General features: G+C 40.1%; 1 protein-coding gene across 1 annotated transcript; it reads right to left on the reverse strand.

The window, feature by feature from the left end:
* Positions 1–14,695: 14,695 nt before the first annotated feature.
* Positions 14,696–15,628, reverse strand: LOC103014605 (olfactory receptor 2T27-like). The gene has a single exon (XM_007169947.2). The coding sequence runs from the start codon at positions 15,572–15,574 to the stop codon at positions 14,696–14,698; it is 879 nt and encodes a 292-aa protein (XP_007170009.2). The 5' UTR covers positions 15,575–15,628.
* Between the last annotated feature and the right edge of the window lie 10,918 nt (positions 15,629–26,546).

Raw genomic sequence — 26,546 nt, forward strand, 5'->3', positions numbered from 1 at the left:
AACAGCTTCCCTGTGCCCCAGTTGCTACCTGCTTTTCCAGTGACTGCAGAATAGCTAAGGCCTGGGCAAACTGGTGGACTTTCCTGCCATCCAGTGGGCAGCTACACCTTGTCCAGTGAGGCCTGAGCCCCAGCCTTGGAAAAGTTTCCCCTTCCAAATCTGTCATTCCTTGTGTTCTCTCCATCAATCCTTGGATACCACAAAGTTACCTCTTATATCTTTAGTTATTCTTTTATCATAGTAACCGAATGCTACTTTATAACTTGCCCTGTTTAAATAGCTGTGTGGTTTCTGTCTCCTGGTTGGACCCACACTGATACTCTCCAACCCTATTTTGTAGATGGAGAAACTAAGGTCCAAGAGGTAACTGATAACAATAGTTATCCAGCATTTATCCAGCATTCATGTGCAAGATACTGTTCAAAAACTTTGCATATGATATGCAGTCAGCCCCCGGAATCCATGGGTTATGCATCCACGGATTCAATCAACACTGGATCCTGTTACCATCCATGGTTGGTTGAATTTGTGGAGGTGGAACCCATGGATACTGAGGGATGGTTAAGAGACCTAAGCATCCCTAGATTTTTGGTATCTGTGGGGGGTCCTGGAATTAATCCCTCCACAGATACAGAGGGATGACTGTATTTTAAAAATCTTTCCTACAGCTCGGACGAAGTGAGAGAGTGGCATGGACATGTATACACTGTCAAATGTAAAATAGATAGCTAGTGGGAAGCAGCCGCATAGCACAGGGAGATCAGCTCGGTGCTTTGTGACCACCTAGAGGGGTGGGCTAGGGAGGGTGGGAGGGAGATGCAAGAGGGAGGGGATATGGGGATATATGTATACGTATAGCTGATTCACTTTGTTATACAGCAGCAACTAACACACTATCGTAAAGCAATTATATTCCAATAAAGATGTTTAAAAAAACCAAACAAACAGTGTAATGTGCAAACCTTGATTGGGCCCTGGACTAAATAAATAACCAGTTCTGTAAGACAAAAAAAAAAAAAAAAACTTTCCTACAACTTTTAGAAGGATCTACAATAATGAAACACAGGATATACACACAATGGCTAGACAACTATATGTAAAACAGAATTTTGCAGAACCTCAGTCCTAGAAGGCAAACTATAACCTCTGTAGAATAGTTCCCAAACAGTCAGCTGATATCTTCCTTAATTTTTACTCTGCTCTCATTTTTAACTTAGGACCAATCAGAGAAAGCCAAATCACAAAGGATGCCCTCTTTCTCGTTAGCCTGCCTCCAGCTTCCCCCAGGTCAACAAGTTCAAATCAGAGCATATCTGTAGCTTTCCCTTTTTTTCCTCTAGAAATATTTCCTGCTCTTCTGCCTGCCTTTGAGTCTCTGCCAATAGACTTTGCCTGCTCTCATTTGAGTGGTCTTTGTTTATATCCACATGATTTTTAAAACATTTTTTATTGGAGTATAGTTGATAGAATCGAGAAAGAGTGGATATATGTATAACTGATTCACTTTGCTGTACACCTGAAATGTACACTCTAAATGTACATTTACATTGTAAATCCACATGATGTTTTACAGATGAGAATTAATATCCATATTTTACAGATGAAGAACTTTTGGCACAGAGAGGTTAAGTAAGTTTCCTGGGGTCACACAGCTAGTCACTGGCAAAGTTGGGATCTAGTCCAAGAAATCTGGGTCTAGAGTGGGGTTTCTCAGTCTTGGCACTGTTGATGTTTTGGATGGGATCTTTGTTGTGGGAGGTTGTCCTATGCATGGTTAGATGCTTAGTGACCTCCTTGCCATCTACTCATTAGATGCCTGTAGAACCTTCTCCAGGTTGTTACAACAAAAAATATCTGCATACGGTGCCAAATATTCCTGTGGGAAAAAATTGCCCCCAGTTGAGAACCACTGGTCTAGAACCTGCTTTCTTCACCACTTGGTAGAAATTTCTTTGACTTATCAAACTGATTTCACATTCATTATTTAGTTTGATTCATGCAGAATTCTGGGAAGGAGGAGGAGATAGTTTACTTTTCTAAAATCACTGATGAGGAAATGGAGTTATTAACAAAACAGAAACAGACTCATAGATATGGAGAACAAATTAGTGGTTACCAGTGGGGAGAAGGAAGCTGGGAAGGGCAAGATAGGGGTAGGGGATTAAGAGGGACACAGAACTATGTATAAAATCAATAAGCTACAAGAATATATTGGACAGCATGCAGAGTATAGCCAATATTTTATAAAAACTTTAAATGGAATATAACATATAAAAATATTGAATCACTATGTCGTACACCTGAAATTAATATAATATTGTAAATCAACTATACTTCAATAAAAAAAGAAAATTGAAACTCATGCATCTCATTATAGCTTTGAATAAAATAGTCCAAATAAATAAAAGATAAAATAATTGATGAGGAAATTGAATTAGAAGTGGAAAGACGTGGTGAAGGTCACAGAGGGAACAGGCATGGATTCCCTGAGACTACCTTGTCTATGTCCCCAGCCAGAGAGTTAGAAAGGGAGGGACAGAGCTGGCTACATCAGCCCTCCACTTTCCTGTCCCAGGTATGTGCTTTCCTATACCCCAGGGCATGGAGGTAGTCTGTAAGCACATTGCCAAAGTGACCAAGGGAAGTGAGAGTCTCTGTGAGAAGACAGCTGAAAAAGGTCCTGCAGGGAGGTGTGGGTGACGTCCCTAGGCTTGAATAGATTAGGGGTGGAGTATCCAAACGTATATAAAGCTTACCACTCCACCTGACTATTGGATGCAGTCCCGCAGCTCTCTCTCCAGGTATGAAGAGTGTAGGATCTCACAAAAGAAGGGAAAAGAAAGGCAGGAGAGGAGGAAATGCCTCAAATGGAGTGATCAGACCTTTGATGGGGTACCGGCTTTCAGTTCAAACCTCAGTGCTGCTACTTTTGGGAGAAGAAACAGTCAGAATAGCTGCTGAGGGCAGGATCTTCACATTGACTGCTAAGGGTGAGAAAATGCCAGCTGGTAAGAACTGGGGAATCTTTACGTCTGAACATTTTGCAATGGAATGTGGGCACCTGCTCAGAACCCAAATTGGTATGAAGATTATTTTAAGCTGAAGATATTTGACATTCACAGATTCAAAGAAAGGTGCCTTCTCACAGTGTCCTTTATCTTACTAAAAGCAGCAATTTCTGAGAAATGAGGCTGCCATCAATTCCCTCTTTGGGAGTGGGCCTATTCCCAGGAAGAAGACTGAAACTACTATAAATCCCCTCTCCAGAGGACTCTCATGACCATGAAGAAGATGGAAAGACCACCCACACCTGCATAAACAAACATTATCCTCAAAAAACTGAAAATAGAAGTAACACATAAACCAGCAATCCCAATTCTGAGTATTTACCCAAAGGGAATGGGTATTTCAAAGAGATATCTTTACTCCCATGTTCATGCCAGCATTATTCACAATAGCCAAGGTATGGAAACAACCTAAGTGTCCAACCATGGATGAATTAATTTAAAAAATGTGACATCTATCTATCTATCTATCTATCATCTATCTGTCATCATCTATAGATAGAGATAAGTAATCAATCTATCATCTATCTGAGATCTATATTTATCTAAATATCTATATCTTTCTAGATCTCTATCTAGATATCTGTCTCATTATTTCTTCTGCTTACTTTGGATTTAATTTGCTTTTCTCTTTCTAGTTTCCTAAGACGGAAGCTTATATTACTGATTTTAGATTTTTCTTATTTTCTAATATATGAACTTAGTGTTATAAATTTCCCTCTAAGTCCTACTTTTGCTGCATCCCACAAGTTTGGATAAGTTGTGTTACATTTTCATTTACTTCAAAATATTTTAAAATTTCTTTTGAGATTTCTCCTTTGACAATTAGAAGTGAGTTTTTTAATCTCCATGTGTTTGGGATTTTTCAGTTATCTTTCTGTTATTGATTTATAGTTTAACTTTATTGTGGTCTGAGAGCACAATGGTATGATTTCTTTTCTTCTAAATTTGTTAAGGTATATTTAATGGCCAACAATGTAATCTATCTTGGTGATTGTTCCATGTAAGCTTGAGAAGAATGTGCATTCTGCTGTTGTTGGATAAAGTAGTCTATAGGTGTCAACTATATCTAGTTGGTTGTTTGTGTTGTTGAGTTCAAATATGTCCTTACTGATTTTCTACCTGCTAGACCTATTTCTCATAGAGGGTGTAAATTTCCAACTATAAGTGTGGATTCATCTATTTATCCATGTTCTTCTATCAGTTTTGCCTTATGTATTTTGACGCTCTGTTTTTATATACACTCATGTGAAGAATGTCATGTCTGCTTGGCGACTTGGCCCCTTATCATTATGTAAAGTCCTTCTTTACCCCTGATAACTCTCCTTGGTCTAAAGTGTGCTCTGTCTGAAATTAATATAGCCACTCCTCTTTTCTTTGATTAGTTTTAGTATCTTATATATATATACACACACACAGATATATATTCACATATATACATACATATATATTTGTCCATTTATTTACTTTTAATTTATATATGTATGTATATTTAAAGTCAGTTTCCTGTAGACAACATATAGTTGGGTCTTGTTTTTTAATATACTCTGACAATCTCCATCTTTTAATTGGTGCATTTAGACCATTGACAATTAAAGTGATTACTAATATAGATGTATTAGTGTCTAACATATTTGTTAGTTTTTTCTATTTTTTGCCCTTGTTCTTTGTTCCTAATTTTTGCCTTGCACTCTTTTTCTGCCTTCTGTGGATTTAATCAAAAGTTTTATATGATTTCATTTTTCTCCCTTCTTATCACATAGGTTATATCTGTTTTTTTTTTTTACTTTCTTTAGAAGTTGCCCTAGAGTTTGCAATATACTCTTACATAATGTTATTATGTAAAATATACATTATATTTCCAATTCAAACAACTCTGTAGCATCATGGGTAGTGCGTATACCTTACAATAACAGAATATTCCTAATTCCTTTCTCCCATCCCTTTTCTCATTGCTGTCATTCATTTCACTTATATATAAGCATACATAAACAAATATATGTATATATATATATAAAACACCCAATAAAATACATTGTTGCTATATTATTTTGGACTCTTCTCTGTTAAATCAATTAAGAACAAGAAAAACACAAATTTTAATTTTACCTTCATCTATTCATGCTCTGATTCTCTTCCTTGGTTTATATAGATCTGAGTCTCTGACATATTTAATTTTCCTCCTCTCTGAAGAACTTCTTTAAACATTTCTTGCAAGGCAGGTCTCTTGGCAACAAATTCCATTCATTTGTGTCTGTGTAAGTCTTTATTTCTTTTTCAATTTTTTCTCAATTTAAAAAATTATTTTTTTCCTATTTTTTAAAAATTGAGGTATAATTAATATGCAACTTTAAATTAGTTTTAGGGGTACATAATGATTTTGTATTTGTATATACTGCAAAATTATCACCACAATAAGTCTAGTTAACATCCGCCATCATACGTAGTTACCGAATTTTTTTTCTTGTGATGAGAACTTTTAAGATTCATTCTCTTAGCAATTTTCAAATAAGCAGTACAGAGTTATTAACTATAGTTGCCTATGTATGTCTACCTATGGGTAGTTGTATTGCTATACATTATATCCCCATGACTTATTTATTTTATAACTGGAAGTTTGTACCTTTTTATTCCCTTCACCCATTTTGCCTGCCTCCCAACCCCTGCCTCTGGCAACAACCAATCAGTTCTCTTTATCTATGAATTTTTTAATAAAAGATTCCACATATAAGTGAGATCATACAGTATTTGTCTTTCTCTGTCTGACTTATCTCACTTAGCATATTGCCTTATCCATGTTGTCACATGGCAAGACTTCATTCTTTTTTATGGCTGAATAATATTTTATTATGTATATATATATACACACATACATACATATCACATCTTCTTTATCAATTAATCCATCAATGGACACTTAGCTTATTTTCATATCTTGGCTATTGTAATTAATGTTCCAATGAACCTGGGAGTGCATGTATCTTTCCAAGTTAGTATTTTCATTTCCATTTTCTTCAGATAAATACCCAGAATTGGGGTTGCTGGATCATATGTTAGTTCTACTTTTTAATTTTCGAGGGACCTCCATACTGTTTTCCATAGTGGCTGCACCAATTTACATTTTTAACAACAGTGCACAAATGTTCCCTTTCTCCACATCCTTGCTAACACTTGTTATTTCTTGTCTTTTTGATAATAGCCATTCTTTAAGAGGTGTGAGGTGATATGTCATTGTGGTTTTGATTTACATTTCCCTGATGATTAGTGATTTCAGCATATTTTCATGTACCTGTTGGCCATCTGTATATCTTTAGAAAATGTTTGTTCAGATCCTCTGCACATTTTTTAATTGGATTTTTTTTTGCTATTAAGTTATATGAGTTCTTTATATATTTTGGATAGTAACTCCTTATTAGATATCTAATTTGCAAATATCTTCTCCCATTCTGTAGGTTGCCTTTTCATTTTGTTGATGGTTTCCTTTTTTGTGCAGAGGCTTTTTAGTTTGATGTAGTCCCACTTGTTTATTTTTGCTTTTGTTGCCTTTGCTTTTGGTGCTAAATCCAAAAAACCATTACCAAGACCAATGTCAAGAAGATTACTGCCTATGTTTTCTTCTAGGAGTTTTATGATTTCAGATGTTTAATCACTTTGAGCTAATTTTTGTATATGGTTGGTTCCATTATTTTGCATTTGGCTGTTCTCTCCACTTTTGAAGGATAATTTCACAAGGTGCAGAATTCTGGTGTATTTTTCCTCTCAACACTAAATATTTCACTCTATTTCCTTCTTGCTTGCCTTGTTTCTGAAGCAAAGTTAGATGTAATTCTTATTTTTGCTCCTCTGTAGGAACAGCAGCTTTTCCTTTGGCCTCTTTCAAATATTTTTTTCTTTATTTTTCATTTTTTGTAGTTTGAAAATGATATGCCTAGGTATAACGTTTATGGCATTTATCTTACTTGATATTCTTTGATATTCCTGTTCTGTAGTTTGGTGTCTGACAATAATTTAGGAAAATTCTCATTATTATTGTTTCGTATAGATTGATACTTTCTTGTTGGGCATGTATATATTTAGGATTTCTATTTTTTTCTTGGAAACTTGACCCCTTTATCATTATGTAATGACCTTCTTTATCCCTGAAAACTTTCCTTGCTTTGAACTTCTACAGGTTGTTTTTTTTTTTTAACATCTTTATTGAAGTATAATTGCTTTACAATGGTGTGTTAGTTTCTGCTTTATAACAAAGTGAATCAGTTATACAATAATTGTATACAATAATTGTAATTATACAATAATTGTATAACCCTCCCTATCCCACCCTTCTAGGTGTTCACAAAGCACCGAGCTGATCTCCCTGTGCTATGCGGCTGCTTCCCACTAGCTATCTATTTTACATTTAGTAGTGTATATATGTCCACGCCACTCTCTCACTTTGTCCCAGCTTACCCTTCCGCCTCCCTGTATCCTCAAATCCATTCTCTAGTAGGTCTACGTCTTTATTCCTGTCTTGTCCCTAGGTTCTTCATGACCATTTTTTGGTTATTTTTTAGATTCCATATATATGTGTTAGCATATGGTATTTGTTTTTCTCTTTCTGACTTACTTCACTCTGTATGACCGACTCTAGGTCCATCCACCTCACTACAAATAACTCAATTTCGTTTCTTTTTATGGCTGAGTAATATTCCATTGTATATATGTGCCACATCTTCTTTATCCATTCATCTGTCGATGGACACTTAGGTTGCTTACATGTCCTGGCTATTGTAAATAGAGCTGCAATGAACATTGTGGTACATCACTCTTTTTGAATTATAGTTTTCTCAGGGTATATGCCCAGCAGTGGGATTGCTGGGTCGTATGGTAGTTCTATTTTTAGTTTTTTAAGGAACCTCCATACTGTTCTCCATAGTGGCTGTATCAATTTACAGTCCCACCAACAGTGCAAGAGGGTTCCCTTTTCTCCACACCCTCTCCAGCATTTATTGTTTCTAGATTTTTTGATGATGGCCATTCTGACCAGTGTGAGATGATATCTCACTGTAGTTTTGATTTGCATTTCTCTAATGATTAATGATGTTGAGCATTCTTTCATGTGTTTGTTGGCAATCTGTATATCTTCTTTGGAGAAATGTCTATTTAGGTCTTCTGCCCATTTTTGGATTGGGTTGTTTGTTTTCTGATATTGAGCTGCATGAGCTGCTTGTAAATTTTGGAGATTAGTCCTTTGTCAGTTGCTGAAAATGAAGCAACTTCTGCAGGTTTTAAGCAGGTAAATAACATCATTTTGCATGATTTCCAAAATGCTATAATTCTATCATTCCAAGAGCTGCTGGGTATAGATATATAGATAGATATAGGTATGGATATAAATACATAGACTATAAGATTTAGCCATTTTATAATCTACTTTGGTGTGCTTGGAGTAGAGATTATAGAACATACTAGGAAAAATAGATTATAGGTATATCTGTGCTAGGGATTTCACAGTATAGGACTTGTGATGGAGGATTCTTGGAGGTGGAATGCTCCCTCTTATGTGATAGATGTATAATAGATGAGTGCTAGGTGCCCAAAGAGAGAAAAAGGGCCGGGGCAAAGTATTGTCCGTCAGTGATGGAGGTACTTGAAGTGGTACAGTGGCCTGTATGGCTGGAGTAGAAGGCCGATTCTAGCAAGGCACTGGTGTGGAGAGGGTGGCCAGCTGAGGAAGGTTATAAACTCCAGACCAACGTGTCACCTCTCAGTGGCAGAGTCTGCCTAAAGTCCGAGCAGGAAGGAGATGATAAATGGGGGCAGGGTTGTGGTGACCCTCTGCTTTAGCCCAATGATGAACGCTCCATATTGGAGTTATCATTTGGAATAGTGGACGTTTTATAGGTTTTGGGGGTCTGGACACCAGCCTGGTCATCATGATTAAATGAAGCATTGTATTGCAAAGTGCTTTTTTAAATTGTGGTAAAATACACATAACATAAAATTCGCCATTTCAAAGTGCACAACGAAGTGGCATTAGTAAATTCACAATACTGTGCCACCTTCATTACTACCTAGTTCCAGAACTTTTTCATCACCCCAAAAGGAAACCCTGTATTGCTTAAGCAGTCACACCACGTTCTCCTCTCCTCCCAGCCTTTAGCAGCCACTAATCTATTATCTGTCTCTGTGGATTTGCCTATTCTGGAATTTAATAAAATGAAACCCTACAATATGTGGGTTTTGTGTCTGACGTCTTTTATTTTAGCACAACATTTTCAAGGTTCATCCTTGAAAGCTGTTTTAGCATGTATCAATACTTCATTCTTTTTTATGGCTGACTAGTATTCCATTCTATAAATGTATCACATTTTATTTATCCATTCATCAACTGATGGCCACCTGGGTTGCTTCCACCTTTTGGCTATTATGAATAATACTGCCTTGAGCATTCATGTACAAGTTTTTGCTTGAATACCTGTTTTCAATTCTTTTGGGTGTATATCTGGGAATGGAATTGCTAGGTTATAACATAATTCTATGCTTATCTTTTTGAGGAACCACTATATTATTTTCCACAACAGCAAAATGCTTTTAATCTGTACATTTCTAAAAAATATGTTTTCTTGGGGTTTATAATTCAGAATTAGTTCTAAATTAGTCTTTTAAAAGGGAAAAAACTGGCCAGACACATAATTTAAATTAATTCAATAATTGTTTACTGAGTACCTACTATGTACCAAGAATGATCTAAAAATTGAGGATACATTAGTTAAAAACAGACAGAAGTTCTGCCCCAGGTAGGTCTTGCCCTATTAGGTGCATATAGAAAAACTGGCTTTCCCTGAGAAAACCATAATTCAAAAAGAGTCATGTACCAAAATGTTCATTGCAGCTCTATTTACAATAGCCAGGACATGGAAGCAACCTAAATGTCCATCGACAGATGAATGGATAAAGAAGATGTGGCACATATATACAATGGAATATTACTCAACCATAAAAAGAAATGAAATGGAGGTATTTGTAGTGAGGTGGGTGGAGTTAGAGTCTGTCATACAGAGTGAAGTAAGTCAGAAAGAGAAAAACAAATACAGTATGCTAACACATATATATGGAATCTAAGGGGAAAAAAAGGTCATGAAGAACCTAGTGGCAAGATGGGAATAAAGACACAGACCTACTAGAGAATGGACTTGAGGATATGGGGAGGGGGAGGGGTGAGATGTGACAGGGTGACAGAGTGGCATGGACATATATATACTACCAAATGTAAAATAGATAGCTAGCGGGAAGCAGCCGCATAGCACAGGGAGATCAGCTCGGTGCTTTGTGACCACCTAGAGAGGTGGGATAGGGAGGGTGGGAGGGAGGGAGACGCAAGAGGGAAGAGATATGGGAACATATGTATATGTATAACTGATTCACTTTGTTATAAAGCAGGAACTAACACACCATTGTAAAGCAATTATACTTCAATAAAGATGTTTAAAAAAAAAAAGAAAAGAAAAGCTGGCTTTAAAGAGAATGTATGCTGATAATTTCTATTTGTTTCATTGTCTTATCAACTTCACTCACAAATTCAGAAGTATATTCCCAAGGGGGATCTCACAGAGTGAGTTCAAATGAAAGTTTTGGTAAGGGTATAGTTAAATGAGCACATCATATCTTAAGTATTATGTCCTTTGTCTTGGGAAGGATTTGGTAATTGTTAGGGACCTTTGTCACTTTCTCCTGGGTCATCAATATCTCTCCCCCATTTTCTTCTGAAGCAACAGTATTTTCTACTGTGCTGAGATCTTCCCTTTTCATTTCTGGAATTTAGCTTCATGCTTCTCCACTTTATTTTGACATTTCTCATGTCTAATAGAGCTAGGCTTCCCCATGTCACTTGGCAAAGATTCCTTGCTGACTCATTTTAAAAATCTTCCCATTTTCATGTTTTCAGGTACTACTAAAAGAAAAAAGCTAGTAGCTTACATCATAAATTGGAAATTCTGTGATGTGTATTTTCTTAAGTGCCAGGTCTAATTGGAGTTTGCCATTTTTTCCACGTGGAGATCAGATTCTCACAGCCACTTATAGCCCCCATGTTGTGTTCTGGTGTGTGCTTTCTGGCATGCTTAACTTAATTTTCAGGAGGCTTTTTTCCTGGCATTCCAGCAGTGTGGGGCTACACAGTGATTCCCGCCACACTGTGAAAAGAGTCTGCTCTCTTCCTGTCACTTCTGTGGTGTGAAAATTTGTTAATTAGGATGAGGTTCACTGCAAGTGCAGAAAACAGAGTGGTTGATTTACTACATGACTTCAGGAACTCAGTTTCCTTCCTTGTTGTTGTTCTGATATTCTCATTTCCTGGCTTCTACCTCATATTCGAAGATATCTGCTGAAGCTCCATTTCTCATGACTACATGTCAGCCAGGAGGGAAAGGTGGTGGGGTGGAGAGGGGTGTGACCCTGCCCTGACATCTGTGAACCCTGCTGAATGGCTACATTTATGCTTATGGTACACCGGCCAGAGCTTAGGTACATAGACATACCTTGCTGCATTGGTAACTGGGAAATATTCCAGGTATATTCCAGGTGGTATCTGCTTAGTTGAAATTGGGGTATATTTATAAAGAAGGCCAAACTGGATATCTTTTTTTTTTTTTTTTAATTACACTATACTAGGTGTGCTTTATTTATTTATTAATGGTTGTGTTGGATCTTCGTTTCTGCGCGAGGGCTTTCTCTAGTTGTGGCAAGTGGGGGCCACTCTTCATCATGGTGCGCGGGCCTCTCACTATCGCGGCCTCTCTTGTTGCGGAGCACAGGCTCCAGACGCGCAGGCTCAGCAATTGTGGCTCACGGGCCCATTTGCTCCGCGGCATGTGGGATCCTCCCAGACCAGGGCTCGAACCCGTGTCCCCTGCACTGGCAGGCAGACCCTCAACCACTGCGCCACCAGGGAAGCCCTGGATATCTTAATATAGCTTGCTCTCTGTAGCACAGGAAGGGATGAGCAGACAGATTATTTTTTACTTGCTAATGATCAAAGCTTGCTCACATATTTCATGAGTGTGAGGTCAGATGCATCAATAATTGCAAATTATGGCTGTCTTCTTTGTTTGGACAAGTGCTAAGGAGTTAAAGGTCATGCTTACAGAGTATGGGGTAGAAGACTGTGGTGGTGAAGGGGATCCTGTTCTGGAATTAGATGGTGGGGATGTTATTATGAGATCTTGGCCTCCACATAATCCTTTGGAATACTCATTCTCCCTTTAGTGAATTACCTCTTGGGAAGGGAATGTGGTGAAAGTGTTTGGGTGGGAACGCACTTCTCTATGCTGGTCTCAATTTTTATTAAGAATCAATTAATTAATCCAGCTGCAGTAAAAGGGATGCAGAGTGGGCTTTCGGGATAGATTTCTGGCCTCTGAAGACTTCTAGAGACGTCTTAAAAATATATAAAGTGATTGAGACATCCCTTATGGTAGTTGCCTGATATAAGCAAAGACAGGGTAGTAAAGTATGGGCTAATTTGGAAGTACAAGACTGCAATCAGGGATTATTCCTTCCTTCGTCCCTGCCTCCCTGCTGCCTTCTTCCTTCCTTTCTTCGTTTTCTAATACTTATTGAGGCTTTACAATGTGTCAGGTGCAATGCTAGACACTGTGGTGAAGTCATGAAGTCTCCCTGCTCTCATGAGGCTTACAGTACTGGGAGGAGACAGACTTAATTGAAGAACTAATGGCTAGGAAGGAAATGGGACATGTGCAAAAGAACTTGACTTAGTTTGGGATTTTGGAGAAGAATTCCTTGAAGAGATGATACCTGAGCTAAGGAAGGAAGGATTCTAAGCCCAGAGGAGAAAGCAGCATCCCAGGCAGAGGAACAGCTCTGGAAATGACCTGGAAAGAAGGAGCAGAGGAGGAGAATTCAGGAGAAAGAAACATGAGATGAAGCCAAGAAGACTGCACTCTTCAGGGCTTTGTAAGCAATGGGAAAGATTATTTGTTTTATCTGAGAACATTCATTAATTCATGTAGTCATTCTTCAATATTTGATACATACCCACTATGTGTCAAGTGCAAAGACAACATTTGCCCTCATGGAGCTTACCTTATAGTAGGAGAAGGCAGATGGTAAGCAATATATGTATGTAAAAATATATCACGTGTTAAATGGTGACATGTGTAAGAACAACGGCAATTGCTAAAACGGTTTAAGGGGAGGTTATGGAGTGAAGTTGTGGCAAGTAGTTAGACTTGTGTTCGGAGATCTCTTTGACTACATCTTGAGAAAAAAGTTGTGGTTTTGTATGTGAGGTGGGGTGAGAAAGGGTGCAAGGAGACATGTTTGGAAATTCCTGCATCATCCACTGTATCTTTGGACTATGGTAGTGGTAGCTGCAACCTTAAGGAGTACACCTTGTAAAAAGGTATGGATTGGCAGTCAAATGGATAGGACTTGGTGAGAGATTGAATGTGGGTGGTGATGGAAACCTACTGACCTGGTAAGGCATTCACTCATTTACCAGACATGAAAGTGAGATCATGCCTTTGTTTCTTGGCATGATGAATTTGGGGTGCCTTTGAAACATCCAGTAGGGTGTCATGGTGGAATTGGGTGGTAAAGATCTTGGAGGAGACATCTGGTTGTTCTATAAGTATGTGACCAACTTCAGTGTCAGTTGGTAACTGAAGCTATGGTCTTGAACGAGAGTGATGAGAGAGAGTGTGTGCACTGAGAAGAGAAGGGTCAAGCACCACGTTCTGAGGCACTCATCACATTAATGGGAAGGAGTGGGCCAGAAGTAGGGGGAAATCCAGAAATGTGGTGTCACTGCCAAGGGAAGAGAGATTTTCAAGGAGGAACTAGCAACAGTGCCAACGCTGTTGGGATGAGGTAAGAAAATCTTCTTTAGGTTTACCCATTCATTCAACAGGTATTTATTGATGGACTCTGTGTACCCGGCACTCTTCTAGGAACTGAGTACAGCATTAAAGATCAAAGCCTCTGTTCTCCTGAATTGCACATTCTCAAGAGAACAAGAAATATAGAGTGCACAAACAAAGTTAGAAAAAGATGGTGGGATGGGGTGGGAATGCTATTTTGGACAGGGTGGCCAGTGTAGGCATCTCTAAAAGGTCATATTTGAGCAGTTCCTAAATGAAGTGAAGGAGAAAACCATGCAAAAAATGTGAGGGAAAGTGCCCATGCATCGAGAACTCTGCTTTGAAGGACCCATAGGTAAGATTGCGCCTAGGAATTCTGAGGAACAGCAAAGGGGTTATTGTGGCTGGAGGAGAGGGAGAAATGAGAAATTTGAGGAAAGAGCCAGAGATTAAGGGCTTTGGGAGCCCTTTGGAGAGAATGGGAAGTCCTTGGACATTTAGTGACATAGAGATGATGAGTGATTGCTGCTTTGGACAAGGGATAGATGGAGAAGCCAGACTGGAGTTTGTTGAGGTGGGAAAGGTGGGTGGACATGAATCATTTGGACATCTTTCTGAAGAGAAGTGTGGGAGCTGGAAGGGAATGGGGAGTGTCCCTTTCACTTTTCCACATGCAGGTGTGGGCCTCTTCTCATCCGGGAAGGAAATCCTCCTATGGGCTCCTGGAGCCAAAGGCGCATCTTAGAGGTGGGGATCCCTCTCTCCTGGGTCTTAAGCAGTCCTACTCACCCCACACTTCCCTATGACCTTCTTCATTGCTCCTGTCACTTCCTTGTTCCTGAGGCTGTAGATGACAGGGTTCAGCATGGGCGTGAAGACTGTATAGAAGACGGACACTACATCATCCTGACCAGGAGAGTGGTAGGATGCAGGTAACATGTAGGTGTAGATAAGGGGCCCATAGAAGAGGTTGACAACTGCCAAGTGGGAGGAGCAGGTGGCCAGGGCCTTCCAACGTCCCTCTGCAGAGTACATCTGGAGCACAGCTGCCAGGATTAGGGCGTAGGAGGTGGTGATGAATGCAATGGGCACCAGCAGGACCACCACGCCCGTCACAAAGAGCACCAGCTCATAGATAGCCGTGTCAGCACAGGCCAACCTCAGCAGTGAAGGCACCTCACAGAAGAAATGCGCGATCTTCCTTGAGCCGCAGTAAGGGAACTGCAGGGTCAGTGCGGTCTGGATGGAGGAGTTGAGGGACCCTCCCAGCCACGAGGCAGCCACCAGGAGAAGGCAGGTCCGGCGGCACATGAGCACCGGGTAGCGCAGAGGGTTGCAGATGGCCACGTAGCGGTCATAGGCCATGAGGGCCAGCAGGATGCACTCTGTGGCCCCCAGGAACATGAAGAAAAACATTTGTGCCCCACAGCCTCCAAACGAGATGCTTATCCATCCAAAGAGGAAGCCTGCTATCATCTTGGGGACAGTGACTGAGGTGAAGAAGATGTCCAATAAGGACAGCTGGCTGAGAAGGAAGTACATGGGCGTGTGGAGCCGGGCATCTGCCCAGATCAGGAGGACCATGGCAGCGTTGCTGGCCATGGCAAGTGTGTAGACGACCACTACCATGCTGAAGAGGAACAAGTGCATCCGGCTGTCATTAAAAAGGCTGGTGAAGACAAAGCCGGTGGTGGAGGAGTGGTTCCAAGAGCCCCTGCCTGCCTCCTGCTGAGCTTCACTGTGGGGAGGAAAAGTGAACTGGCTCACCAAGGGCTCAGAAGCATCCAACCCGAGTCAGAGAGAAGGTGATGGATGAAAACGGCAGAAAGTAACTGGCGAGGCTGGCTAAGGGGCTGTGGGGGTTCTTGCTAATATATTTGCAAATTTTTGTAGGGTTAACATTATTTCACAAGGAGAACCTACTATAAAAGACATGGCATGCAGCCAAAGCACTGCTCAGAGGGGAACTTAAAACACAAAATGCAAATGTTAGAAAAGAAGAAAGACTGAAAACCAATGATCAAAGTTTCTATCTCGAAAAGCTAGAAGAGAAACCACAGCAAGTTAGAACACCTTATGTTTTGCAAAATATGCATACTTAGCAATATTTACAATAAATAAATAAATAAGCACACAGGAAAATTTTTTTTCAATGAAACATTTACTCTCATGCTTAATCGGAGGACTAGATCCACACATTATGTGAATTATGTGGTTCAAAATTCTTATTTACTTGAGGATTCAGGTGATGCATTTCTCTTAGAAATAGATGACAGCCTGTGACTGTGGCTGACAAGGTGTGTTTTATCAGCTAGCAGACCTGTGTCTTGCCTTGTTTCCCTTGTCACTTTGTCCCTCAGGAGTCCCAGACACACTCTTTGTTCTCAGATGCAGTAATTGCTCTTACATGGGTTTCTGGCAGTATGTTGTCCTCATCTTCATAACTGTCACCTCGTTTAAGTGGTCTCACTAGAGCTAAGTCTTATTATCTTAGTAAGAAGATCGCTTTTAAAATTTTTGGTAGTGAATGGGCCTCATTGTAAGTATAAATCTGTAGACTTCATGGTAGGAGTAGGGAAATCAGGTTCAATGTTTCCCTTAGGAAGGATCTGGGGGCCTAAAGTTCTCCCTTCTTGAATTACATTTATTCAGGTAAAGTCAGTTTCAATAAATGTCAAGTTAAGCTATGATGGGAAAGAAGTCACCCTAAGGCAGTTTTAAAAGGTGTAGACATGGGAAAAACTCCAACCACTTGCTCTGCTGTAAGAGAGCCTGCGGAGAGTTGCCACCAGGCAAATTCCATGAGCCTTCGAGGCCTCTAGGTTCTTTGGTGGTTCCAGGGTCCCAAATCCTAGGGAATGCTTGGAATTCTGGTTTGTATTTCTGGGCTTGAGTTTGATAGCAAGTGACTTAAATGGAGAGATTGAAGAGAAATAAATTGCCCAGTGTTCTATAATGAGTTGAGAATGTGGGAGAATGTTGGAGCTGGTGGACACCACTGGGTCACTGAGACAGGGCTGGAGGAGCAGCAAAGTGTTTCAGAGGCACAGCATGTCAGAGATGTGAGAGACTATGGCCTTTATCTGCATGTCCTTCAGAATCACTAGCAGGGCTGTACAATCGATGGAGATATGTATTTCCCGTTTCCCTGAATCTTCCCTGGGAGTGGGCCCTGAGCACCTGTACTTCCCAAATCTCCCAGGCTACTCTGATGTGTGGTTTGAGTTGAGACCTACTGCCCACATCTCATGGTTGAAGGTGTAAAGGAACTTTGAAGCCAGGACTTGCCTTGAGTCTCACAGTAGATCACAGGGAAATCCTCTCCTCAGTGCTTGTCCTGGCTCTTCCTGCTATGCCATGGGGCCCTTCTTATCCATGGCTTTAAATTCCACCTTTTCCAGGCTGCTCACACTGGGCACACAGATCCCTTAGAGATGAATCAAATACACCCAGAGTGTAGCACGGTCTACTCCCAAAACCTGTCTCTGAAGCTAAGCACAAGAAGGTAACACTGTTAAACCCAAACATTCAAGATGAGCTTTTAGTGAAGATATGACATACTGCATCTATTTTCTCTGTTTTATGATGCTTTGTCGTCTTGACTCCTTGCAGACCAGGGAAGAAATGCCCCTCTTAGGGTTAGCCAATTCATAGAGATAGTAAACAACTTGCCCTGGAAAATGACTTTGATGTGAAAACAAACCATCTGCCTCCATTTACCAGGCTCCTGCTGTCCAGGAAACTATCCTTATGCCCCAGATCACCACAGGGCCAGGTCCCAGACAACGAGAGACCACCCTTGTAGCCCAAAGCCCACCAAAATTATTCAAACTAACCCTAAACCTCCTCAGCTGCTTACCCTGTCTCACCCAATTATCCCCCCAAAAACCACATTAAAGGCTTTTACCTATGCTTTCCCCCACACCCACCTCCTTCTGCCTCCTTACCAACCCTAGTTTTTTCCTGCGTGGTCTTGTGTGGTATGACATTCCTCCTCCTCTTGGGAACTGTGAGTAACAAACTATCTTTTCAATGGCAATCATCTACTGATCTGTTCATCTCACCATATCCTGCATAAAAACAAGTTCTCAGGTACATTTAAAATATTCCCCCAAAAAGAATTTCCTTATGTTGTCCCTGTTTTGGAAAACTTATAGGCACAGCTTGTGTTGTTTTGGTGTCTGCTGGCTCAGAACCAGTAGATTTTACAGCTGTAAGGACCGTAGTCCAACATTCCCATTTTTTTCCATGAGCAGTGTCAGCCTTGGTCAACATATTTTTGATTTTCTAGGCCAGATCCAAAATCCTCCTAACTGTTCTAGAGTAGGCTTTCTCAACCTTGGCCCAATTGAAATTTTAAGATAGATCATTGCTGTGGGTGGGGGGCACACTGTCCTGTGCATTGCAGGACATTTAGCAGCACCTTGGATGCTTCCATTAGATGCCAGAAGTATTCAATCCAAGTTGTGACAAACAAAAGTGTTTGCAGACATTGCCAAACGTCCTCTAACAGGAAAAAATTGTACCCAGTGGAGAACCTCAGCACTAGAACACCACCATAAGTTACCTTTCTTTCCCTTTCCTCCTTCTCTAAGGCAAATGAAAAAGAATAAGAGCTCACAGGTATAGAATCTGTAATAATTTGAGCCAGATGTGGCAGAATGTCTGCTGCAGGTTTTACCCAGTTTTAAACCATTCTGCTTAAGGAATTAGTCTCTGTGGTCAGGTAGATTGGGTTCAAGCCTCAGCTCCACCATTTCCCAGCCCTGTGACTTGGACAGGTTACTCGGCCTCAGGCGCCTCATCTCAAACGTTGTTGAGAGCATTAAGTGGTTAATACCTGTAGAGTGCTCTTTGGGTACAGTCAGGCAGAAGGAATGTGCTGTTTAAGTGTTGGTTGCTATTAATGGCATGACTGTTACCGCTTTTATAACCTTGAGCCTCTGCTTATCTCCCTGTAAAATGGGTCATGAAGCTTGTTTCTCAGGGTTATGGCAAATGTTGAATAAGAAAAATGTTGAGGTTGTGCCTTTTGCATAATACGTAGTCAATAAATGTTAGAACTCTTCCTTTCCTCACTTAAGAAAATTAGTTTTGCAAAATAATCATACAGTCAACACTTGTACCTGCAAAGAGCCCCTAGTCCCTTCCACCTGGAGGCTTCCTTTCTACAGGTTTTGTTCTCAGAAGCCTTGAAGGGGGCTCTGTATGTTGTGATGGGGTGGGCTTTTCTACTGCACATGGGATCTCCCATCTAGATTGGAAATTTCCTGTGATGAGGGACTCTGTCCTTTCCTTCTTTTATATTTCTCCACAGAATGTGGTTCCCTGTGGCCCTTGGCCAATGTAGGATGTGTTTGGTGAGTAGATGAAAGAAACACACACATCCACAAAACACTATTACCTCTATGGCCATCCTCTGGCATAGCCATCTGAATTCAACATCTGCTCTCTGGAGTTGTGCATGAGCACCTGCATCCAGAAATGCTTTTTTTGGTTGTCCTGACACTGTTTATTTTTCTTCTCATGGCAGTTTTTAAGTATTGACACACACACATCTGCATTGCAGTGTATGCAGTGAATGTGTGTGTGCATGTGTGTGTGTGTGTCTCAGAATCATTATTTAGGGTGATTCCTTTTCTTTGAGACTGTTCCCAGGAAGAAGAGGATATGATTTTCTATTCTTGCATCTTCTAGCTTGCTTAGATCTGAACTGGTACCCAGCAGGCATTAAAGAATTACTGCAACGAACAACCAAAAAAGGAATGCTCAATGTAAATGACCATTTTGTGTCGTTGGCTATATCTAGCCCAAGTCTTCATTTTCTCTCTTATGATTTTTCTGTACTGATATATTTTTTTATTCCTCTGCAGTTGGACTGATTTTTCTTTTTTGTAAAGCATAATATTGGTTTTTACAGTTTAAGATATCTACTTTTTGGAGAAGTATGGTATAAAAAAGCAAACAAAAACATCTTCCAGATTGTCAGAGATTTTAAATTTTGCAGTTTGACAGAGGGGAAGTTGTAGATTTGCCCGTTGTCAATTATGGGGCTGCATAAGTTGAGGTAAGAGTTCTAAACTACTTCCCCATCTCTCCATCTCCGATTTCATCCCCTACTCACCTCACATTTTCCCAGTCTGCAGTCTCCATGTGAAGCCTCAGTCTCCTGTTGACTTTTTTACTTCCTGGGCTCCAGGCTGAGGTTCAGAAACCAGGGCAGGTCCCTCGGAGAGTCCTCATGGAGAACCTGAAAGCTGAAGCCTGAAATCCATCTCCTTTCAATAGGGCATGCCTAAAGGTTTCCTGTTTTTCCCTTAGAGCCCCATCTTTCTACAATATAACCCATCCACCTTTACCATGATTAGTGTGAGCTGCTGCCCTGTCCCTAGTGCTCCTTTCAATTTCAGAATGCCATGCTTGAAAAGCTTTTGTAACTGAATTTGCCCCATTTTATCATCCACAGATGCAAGGATTGCACAATTCCATGTAGGCCAGTGCTCATGATTTAGCTGTGCTTTTGAGACTTACAGGACATATATGCTAGGAAGATATAAATTGCTTAGCCCCAAATTACAGATAAGGTAATGGCATTTAGAGCAGTAGTCCCCAAATCTGTCTGCACATCGGAATTATCTGGGGAGCTTCAAAATACTGATTCCTGTGCCTCATCCCCAGAAGGAGAGATTGAGTTGGTCTGGGATATGGCTGAATTGTTGGAAGGTTTAAATGATTATCAGATGGTTCTAATCTGCAGACAAATCTGGAAACCACTAAATTAGGGATTTCACAAACATGCCAGATATGCCAAATGCTGGTACCCACATATCCTTAGACCAAAATGTGGTCCTTGGATCAGCAGCATCAGCCACTTGCTTAAAATGCCAATTCTCAGGCCCCACCCCAGACCTATCAAATCAGAAACCCTGGGCGGCAGCTCAGAAGTCTGTTTTAACAAGTCCTCCAGTTGGTCTCATGATTGCTAAAGTTTGAGAACCACTGCTCTAGTCCAGATGTTCTCAACCAGTGGTGATTTTGCCCCCCCACCCCCACCCCGGGGACATTTGTCAATGTCTGAAGACATTTTTTTGGTCGTCACAACTAAAGGGAGGGGTGCTAATGGTGTATAGTGGGAAGAGGCCAGGGGTGCTACTAAACACAGGGGTGTACCGGACAGCCCCCCAACAGAGAATTAACTAGCCCAAAATGTCCATAGTGCCAAGACTGGGAAAGCTTTCTCTTGGTCACTCTGATTTCCTGGGTGAGTTTTGCCCAAACTTAAGTTCCATAAAGGTATTCCTATTCCATGCTGCAGGGAGCAGAATGATGAGCAGTGCATATTGTGGCAGCTGAATGAGGCTGTTGAGTGGTTAAGTGAATGAACAAGACCACCACTCATGACAGAAGTAAAGGGATAGACCAAAGCTCATCCAGTTGACTAAAGGAGATGCTTTTGAAGTTGTGAAAATTCACACCTATTTCGAGCATCAAAACAACCTCAGCCTGAGTTTTATAGGATCCAGACATGCTTAGGAAACAGGTGTTTCCTAAGCAATGGGCAGGTTGGCACAAACTGCCAATTTCACTGATGAGTATTTGAGGTCGTTAGATATACCCAGAAACACTGGTAGGTGTTTTTACTTTATAACACAAGGATGGAATCAGGCTATCACAGATGTGGCTCAGGCTGAATGAGGAAGAAACTGCCACTATACCACCTCTTGCTATTAGCCTGACTTATGGACAAAATTTCCACAGCTCTGCTTTGTTTAATGTTCTGTAATTGTGGCCAAAAGCTGAACTCAGTGTCAGGGAGACAATGAGCAGTTTGGGCACCTGTTGAAACAGGTGTTGAGACAGGTCAGAGGATAGCGGTGGTGAGGGGAGAGGTAAGCATCTCTTTGTTCCACAGTTTAACATGATGTTGGGATTTCTCAGCACTGCGGTCTCTAGACACCCACGGTTTTAATATTTCCACCTACCAGTTTACTGTGTGCCGGGATTGTGCTCAGTGTGCTAAATGCATGTGTTGTGCATAGGCATTGTTATCTGTGTTTTACAGAGTAGAAAGCCAAGATTCAGAGGATGGCCGATGCCAGAGCGGGGGGTTCAAACTCAGTCTGACCCAAAGCCACTACTTGTAGCACCACATCATTGTGTTTTGACAACCTTCTGACTGCTCTCTGAAATCTCACAGCTGCAAACTTCATGTGTGACTCGTCACCAAATGCCAGCCTAAATTCAAGGAATTACTTTTAGAAATGCCAGTTAATAGACTGACTTTAACCTCGAGCCAAGTGATTTACAAACTCTGCTCCAATAAAAACTGGATGGATCTATCTTAGAGAATGTTCCATAACGGAACCACTTTGCTGTACACCTGAAAATAACACAATATTGTAAATCAACGATAATTCAATTTTAAAAAAAGGATTTTTTAAAAACCTAGGTGGAAACATCTAAAGAAACTTCTTACAGACAGGAGAAAAGAAGGTGGAGGGTGACTAACCACAGTTCTTAGTTCTCCTCTCCCACCAGCACTTGAACGAAGTCCCCCTGATTAATGAATATAGAATGAGATGGATTACAGGGAGGATGTCCTGGCAGAGAAAGCTGTTTATTTCTGAAATAGCTGATTGAGGCAGATTGTGGCTCTCCATCCTTTGGGATTCTTTACAAATAGGGGAGCAGATTCCTTACCTGTGTGAATACCTGAGGCCCTGCTGTTGGACAGGATGTCTTCCAAAACTGAGAGCTGTAATTCTCTCCTTGTTGGCTCCTAAGTATTTCCTAGGGATTTTATATGCAGGCAGTTAACTAGCTTCAGAAAGAAGACACAATCTATATTGAAAAGAATTCTAAATAAAAGAAAGTGTCAAGGTCTGAGATAAAGTTCCTGGTTTCTGGACAAGTTGGGGCTTCTCTGAAAAAAACACACAATTACTTCCTTAGCCATAATGCAGTGTCTTCAGGGGCTCCAGGCCGCCCGCACTATTGTTTCAAACCCTTATAAACACAGTGGGGCAGACTTGGGAATTGTTGGTTAGATCAACACAGATCATCTCTGTGTCTGAGGGAAACTGCTCCCTAGTCAGCAATTAGAGATGTGGAGAAGCGTCTTCCCCTCTTTCCTCCCTCCCATCCTCCCTCCCTCCCCCTCCTTCCTCCCTTCCTTCCTTCCTTCCTTTCTTTCTTTCTCCCAAATATCTCCTGAAGTTGCTTTTAGCTATAACTGCTTTTTTTGGTCCTATTGTTCTAATGGGTTTTTATTCCTTAGTTCTGAAAGCAATCAGAATGGGAAGCAAACTATTCTTATCTCCCATTTCATATTAGACACATTATTTTTTATTATTATTATTATCCTGTTAATAATTTTATGAAGTAGGAAATAGATTGTTATTTTACACGTGAAGAAATACAAATTCAGAAAGTTAACTAGCTTAGTGCTCAAGGTCATCTGCCCAGCAGGTGGCAGATCTGGGGTGTGAACTCAGGTCTGGGTCTTGGTGGAGACTGAGTTTTCTTGTCTATCATGCAGCCAGCATGTGCTATGTGTAATTCATCAGTCCTAGATGGATATGTGGGAATTTAGGTCATATTAACATGCATGGACTGCCATAATGTGGCTGTTTGGTGGTTATGTCTACACAGGTCTATTAAACTGACATTTTAGAATGAATCAACCAGTTATTTCAGTGAAAACAATGGCTTTGGGTTATTTCTCAACAAAATTCATCAGATGTTTGATTGTTTTCCAACCAATAGCCTATCTCTGAATAATATAAAAGTTACAAAATATGATCTATATCTAATATCTCATTATTTGATTACTTCATTTTTTCTTTAGGCAGCTGTGCATGTGTCAAACATTTGTTGCTAACAGCTGAATGTGGAGATCACAGAGACAAGATTGCTGTGCTTCCAGAATTTATAATCTCAATCAAAGCAAAATGAAGTGAGCTGAATACTAGTATCCTATTTTGCAGAAGTTGAAATTGAGACTCCAAAAGGAAAGCATCTTGTCCAGGAGCACTGAGCTTGGGGTAATCAATCGTTCCCAATTCTGCTAAGGTTATTCATATTTTAACCAAATCTAAACTTATTTTGTTGCTGCAGAGTTTTTATGCATTTGTTCTTACTTTTACTCATTCAACAAGTGTTTATTGGCCACTGACCATGTCTTGATGCAATGTTGGACTTTTGAACCATAGAGCTGGCAGGGGCTTATGGAACAGCTTTTTATCCTACAATATCTGATGGCAACCATCTTGTTTCTTTTTTAACATTTATATATCTAGATGCTCGCCTTCCCTGAAGGTTCCAAGTGCTCAAATAGTCCTAAAAAGTATGTAACCCGAATGCCAGGGAGAAAGAACCTCTCTTCCTTATCAACCCGGTCAGGGTGCCTTCTGTGGTTCACTGACCACTGCTGTACTGTTCTATCAGAAAAAGTACAACCAGAAACTATTGCATCTCTGCACACTTGAGCCAAGTTGCTTTTAAGTGGAAAGTAGAATAATAGGAGTTTCCTTTTTTAAAAGAATGTGGCCTTTTGTTCAGCCCCACTGTCACATTTCCTTTTATATTTAAAGTGCTATTGGCTTTTTTTTTTTTTTCTTTTTGTGGACATGTTTTTATTTCTGTAGAAGTGAATTGCTGGGTCATAGGGAAAAGGTACATACATGTACCTTTTTTTAAAAAAAATAGATCCTTATTGGAGTATGATTGCTTCACAATACAGTGTTAGTTTCTGTTGCACAACAAAGCGAATCAGCCATATGCATATAAATGTCCCCATATCCCCTCCCTCTTGAGCTTCCCTCCTCTTCTCCCTATCCCACCCCTCTAGGTCATTGCAAAGCACTGAGCTGATCTCCCTGTGCTATGCTGCTGCTTCTCACCAGCCAACTATTTTACTTTCGGTAGTGTATATATGTCGATGCTACTCTCACATCACTCCAGCTTCTCCCTCCCACCCCTTGTCCTCAAGTCCGTTTTCTATGTCTACCTCTTTATTCCTGCCCTGCAACTACGTTCATCAGTACCTTTTTTTTTTTTGATTCCATATATATGTGTTAGCATACGGTATTTGTTTTTCGCTTTCTGACTTACTTCACTCTGTATGACAGATTCTAGGTCCATCCACCTCACTACAAAAAATTCCATTTCATTTCTTTTTATGGCTGAGTAATATTCCATTGTACATCTGTGCCACATCTTCTTTATCCATTCATCTGTCGATGGACACTTAGGTTGCTTCCATGTCCTGGCTATTGTAAATAGAGCTGCAATGAACATTGTGGTACATGACTCTTTTTGAATTATGGTTTTCTCAGGGTACATGCCCAGTAGTGGGATTGCTGGGTCGTATGGTAGTTCTATTTTTAGTTTTTTTTTTTTTTCTATTTTTAGTTTTTTAAGGAACCTCCATATGTTCTCCATAGTGACTGTATCAATTTACATTCCCACCAACAGTGCAAGAGGGTTCCCTTTTCTCCACACCCTTTCCAGCATTTATTGTTTCTAGAATTTTTGAAAATGGCCATTCTGACTGGTGTGAGGTGATACCTCATTGTAGTTTTGATCTGCATTCCTCTAATAATTAGTGATGTTGAGCATCTTTTCATGCACCTCTTGGCCATCTGTATGTCTTCCTTGGTGAAATATCTATTTAGGAGTTTTGTCCTTTTTTTAACTGGATTGTTCGTTTTTTTGATATTGAGCTCCATAAGCTGTTTATATATTTTGGAGATAAATCCTTTATTTGTTGTTTCGTTTGCAAATATTTTCTCCCATTCTGAGGGTTGTCTTTCTTGTTTATGGTTTCCTTTGCTGTGCAAAACCTTTTAAATTTAATTAAGTGCCATTTATTTTTATTTCTGTTTTTATGTTTATTTTTGTTTTTACTAGGAGGTGGGTCAAAAAAGATCTTGCTGTGGTTTATGTCAAAGAGTGTTTTTCCTATGTTTTCCTCTAAGAGTATTATAGTGTCTGGTCTTACATTTAAGTCTTTAATCCATTCGGTGTTTATTTTTGCGTATGGTGTTAGGAAGTGTTCTAATTTCATTCTTTTAAACGTAGCTGTCCAGTTTTCCCAGCACCACTTATTGAAGAGGCTGTCTTTTCTCCATTGTATGTTCTTGCCTCCTTTGTCATAAATTAGGTGCCCATATGTGCGTGGGTTTATCTCTGGGCGTTCTAACCTGTACCATTGATCTATATTTCTGTTTTTGTGCCAGTATCATACTGTCTTGATTACTGTAGCTTTGTGGTATAGTTTGAAGTTGGGGAGCCTGATTCCTCCAACTCCTTTTTTCTTTCTCAAGATTGCTTTGGCTATTCAGGGTCTTTTGTGTTTCCATATGAATTGTAAAATTTTTGTTCTAATTCTGTGAAGAATGTCATTCATAGTTTGATAGGGATTGCACTGAATCTGTAGATTGCTCTGGGTAGTATAGTCATTTTCACAATATTGATTCTACAAACCCAAGAACATGCTATATTTCTCCATCTGTTTATGTGATCTTTGATTTCTTTCATCAGTGTTTTATAGTTTTCTGAGTACAAGTCTTTCACCTCCTTAGGCAGGTTTATTCCTAGTTATTTTATTCCTTTTGTTGCA

This window comes from Balaenoptera acutorostrata, chromosome 2 (assembly GCF_949987535.1).
Source record: "Balaenoptera acutorostrata chromosome 2, mBalAcu1.1, whole genome shotgun sequence".
Classification (NCBI taxonomy): domain Eukaryota; kingdom Metazoa; phylum Chordata; class Mammalia; order Artiodactyla; family Balaenopteridae; genus Balaenoptera; species Balaenoptera acutorostrata.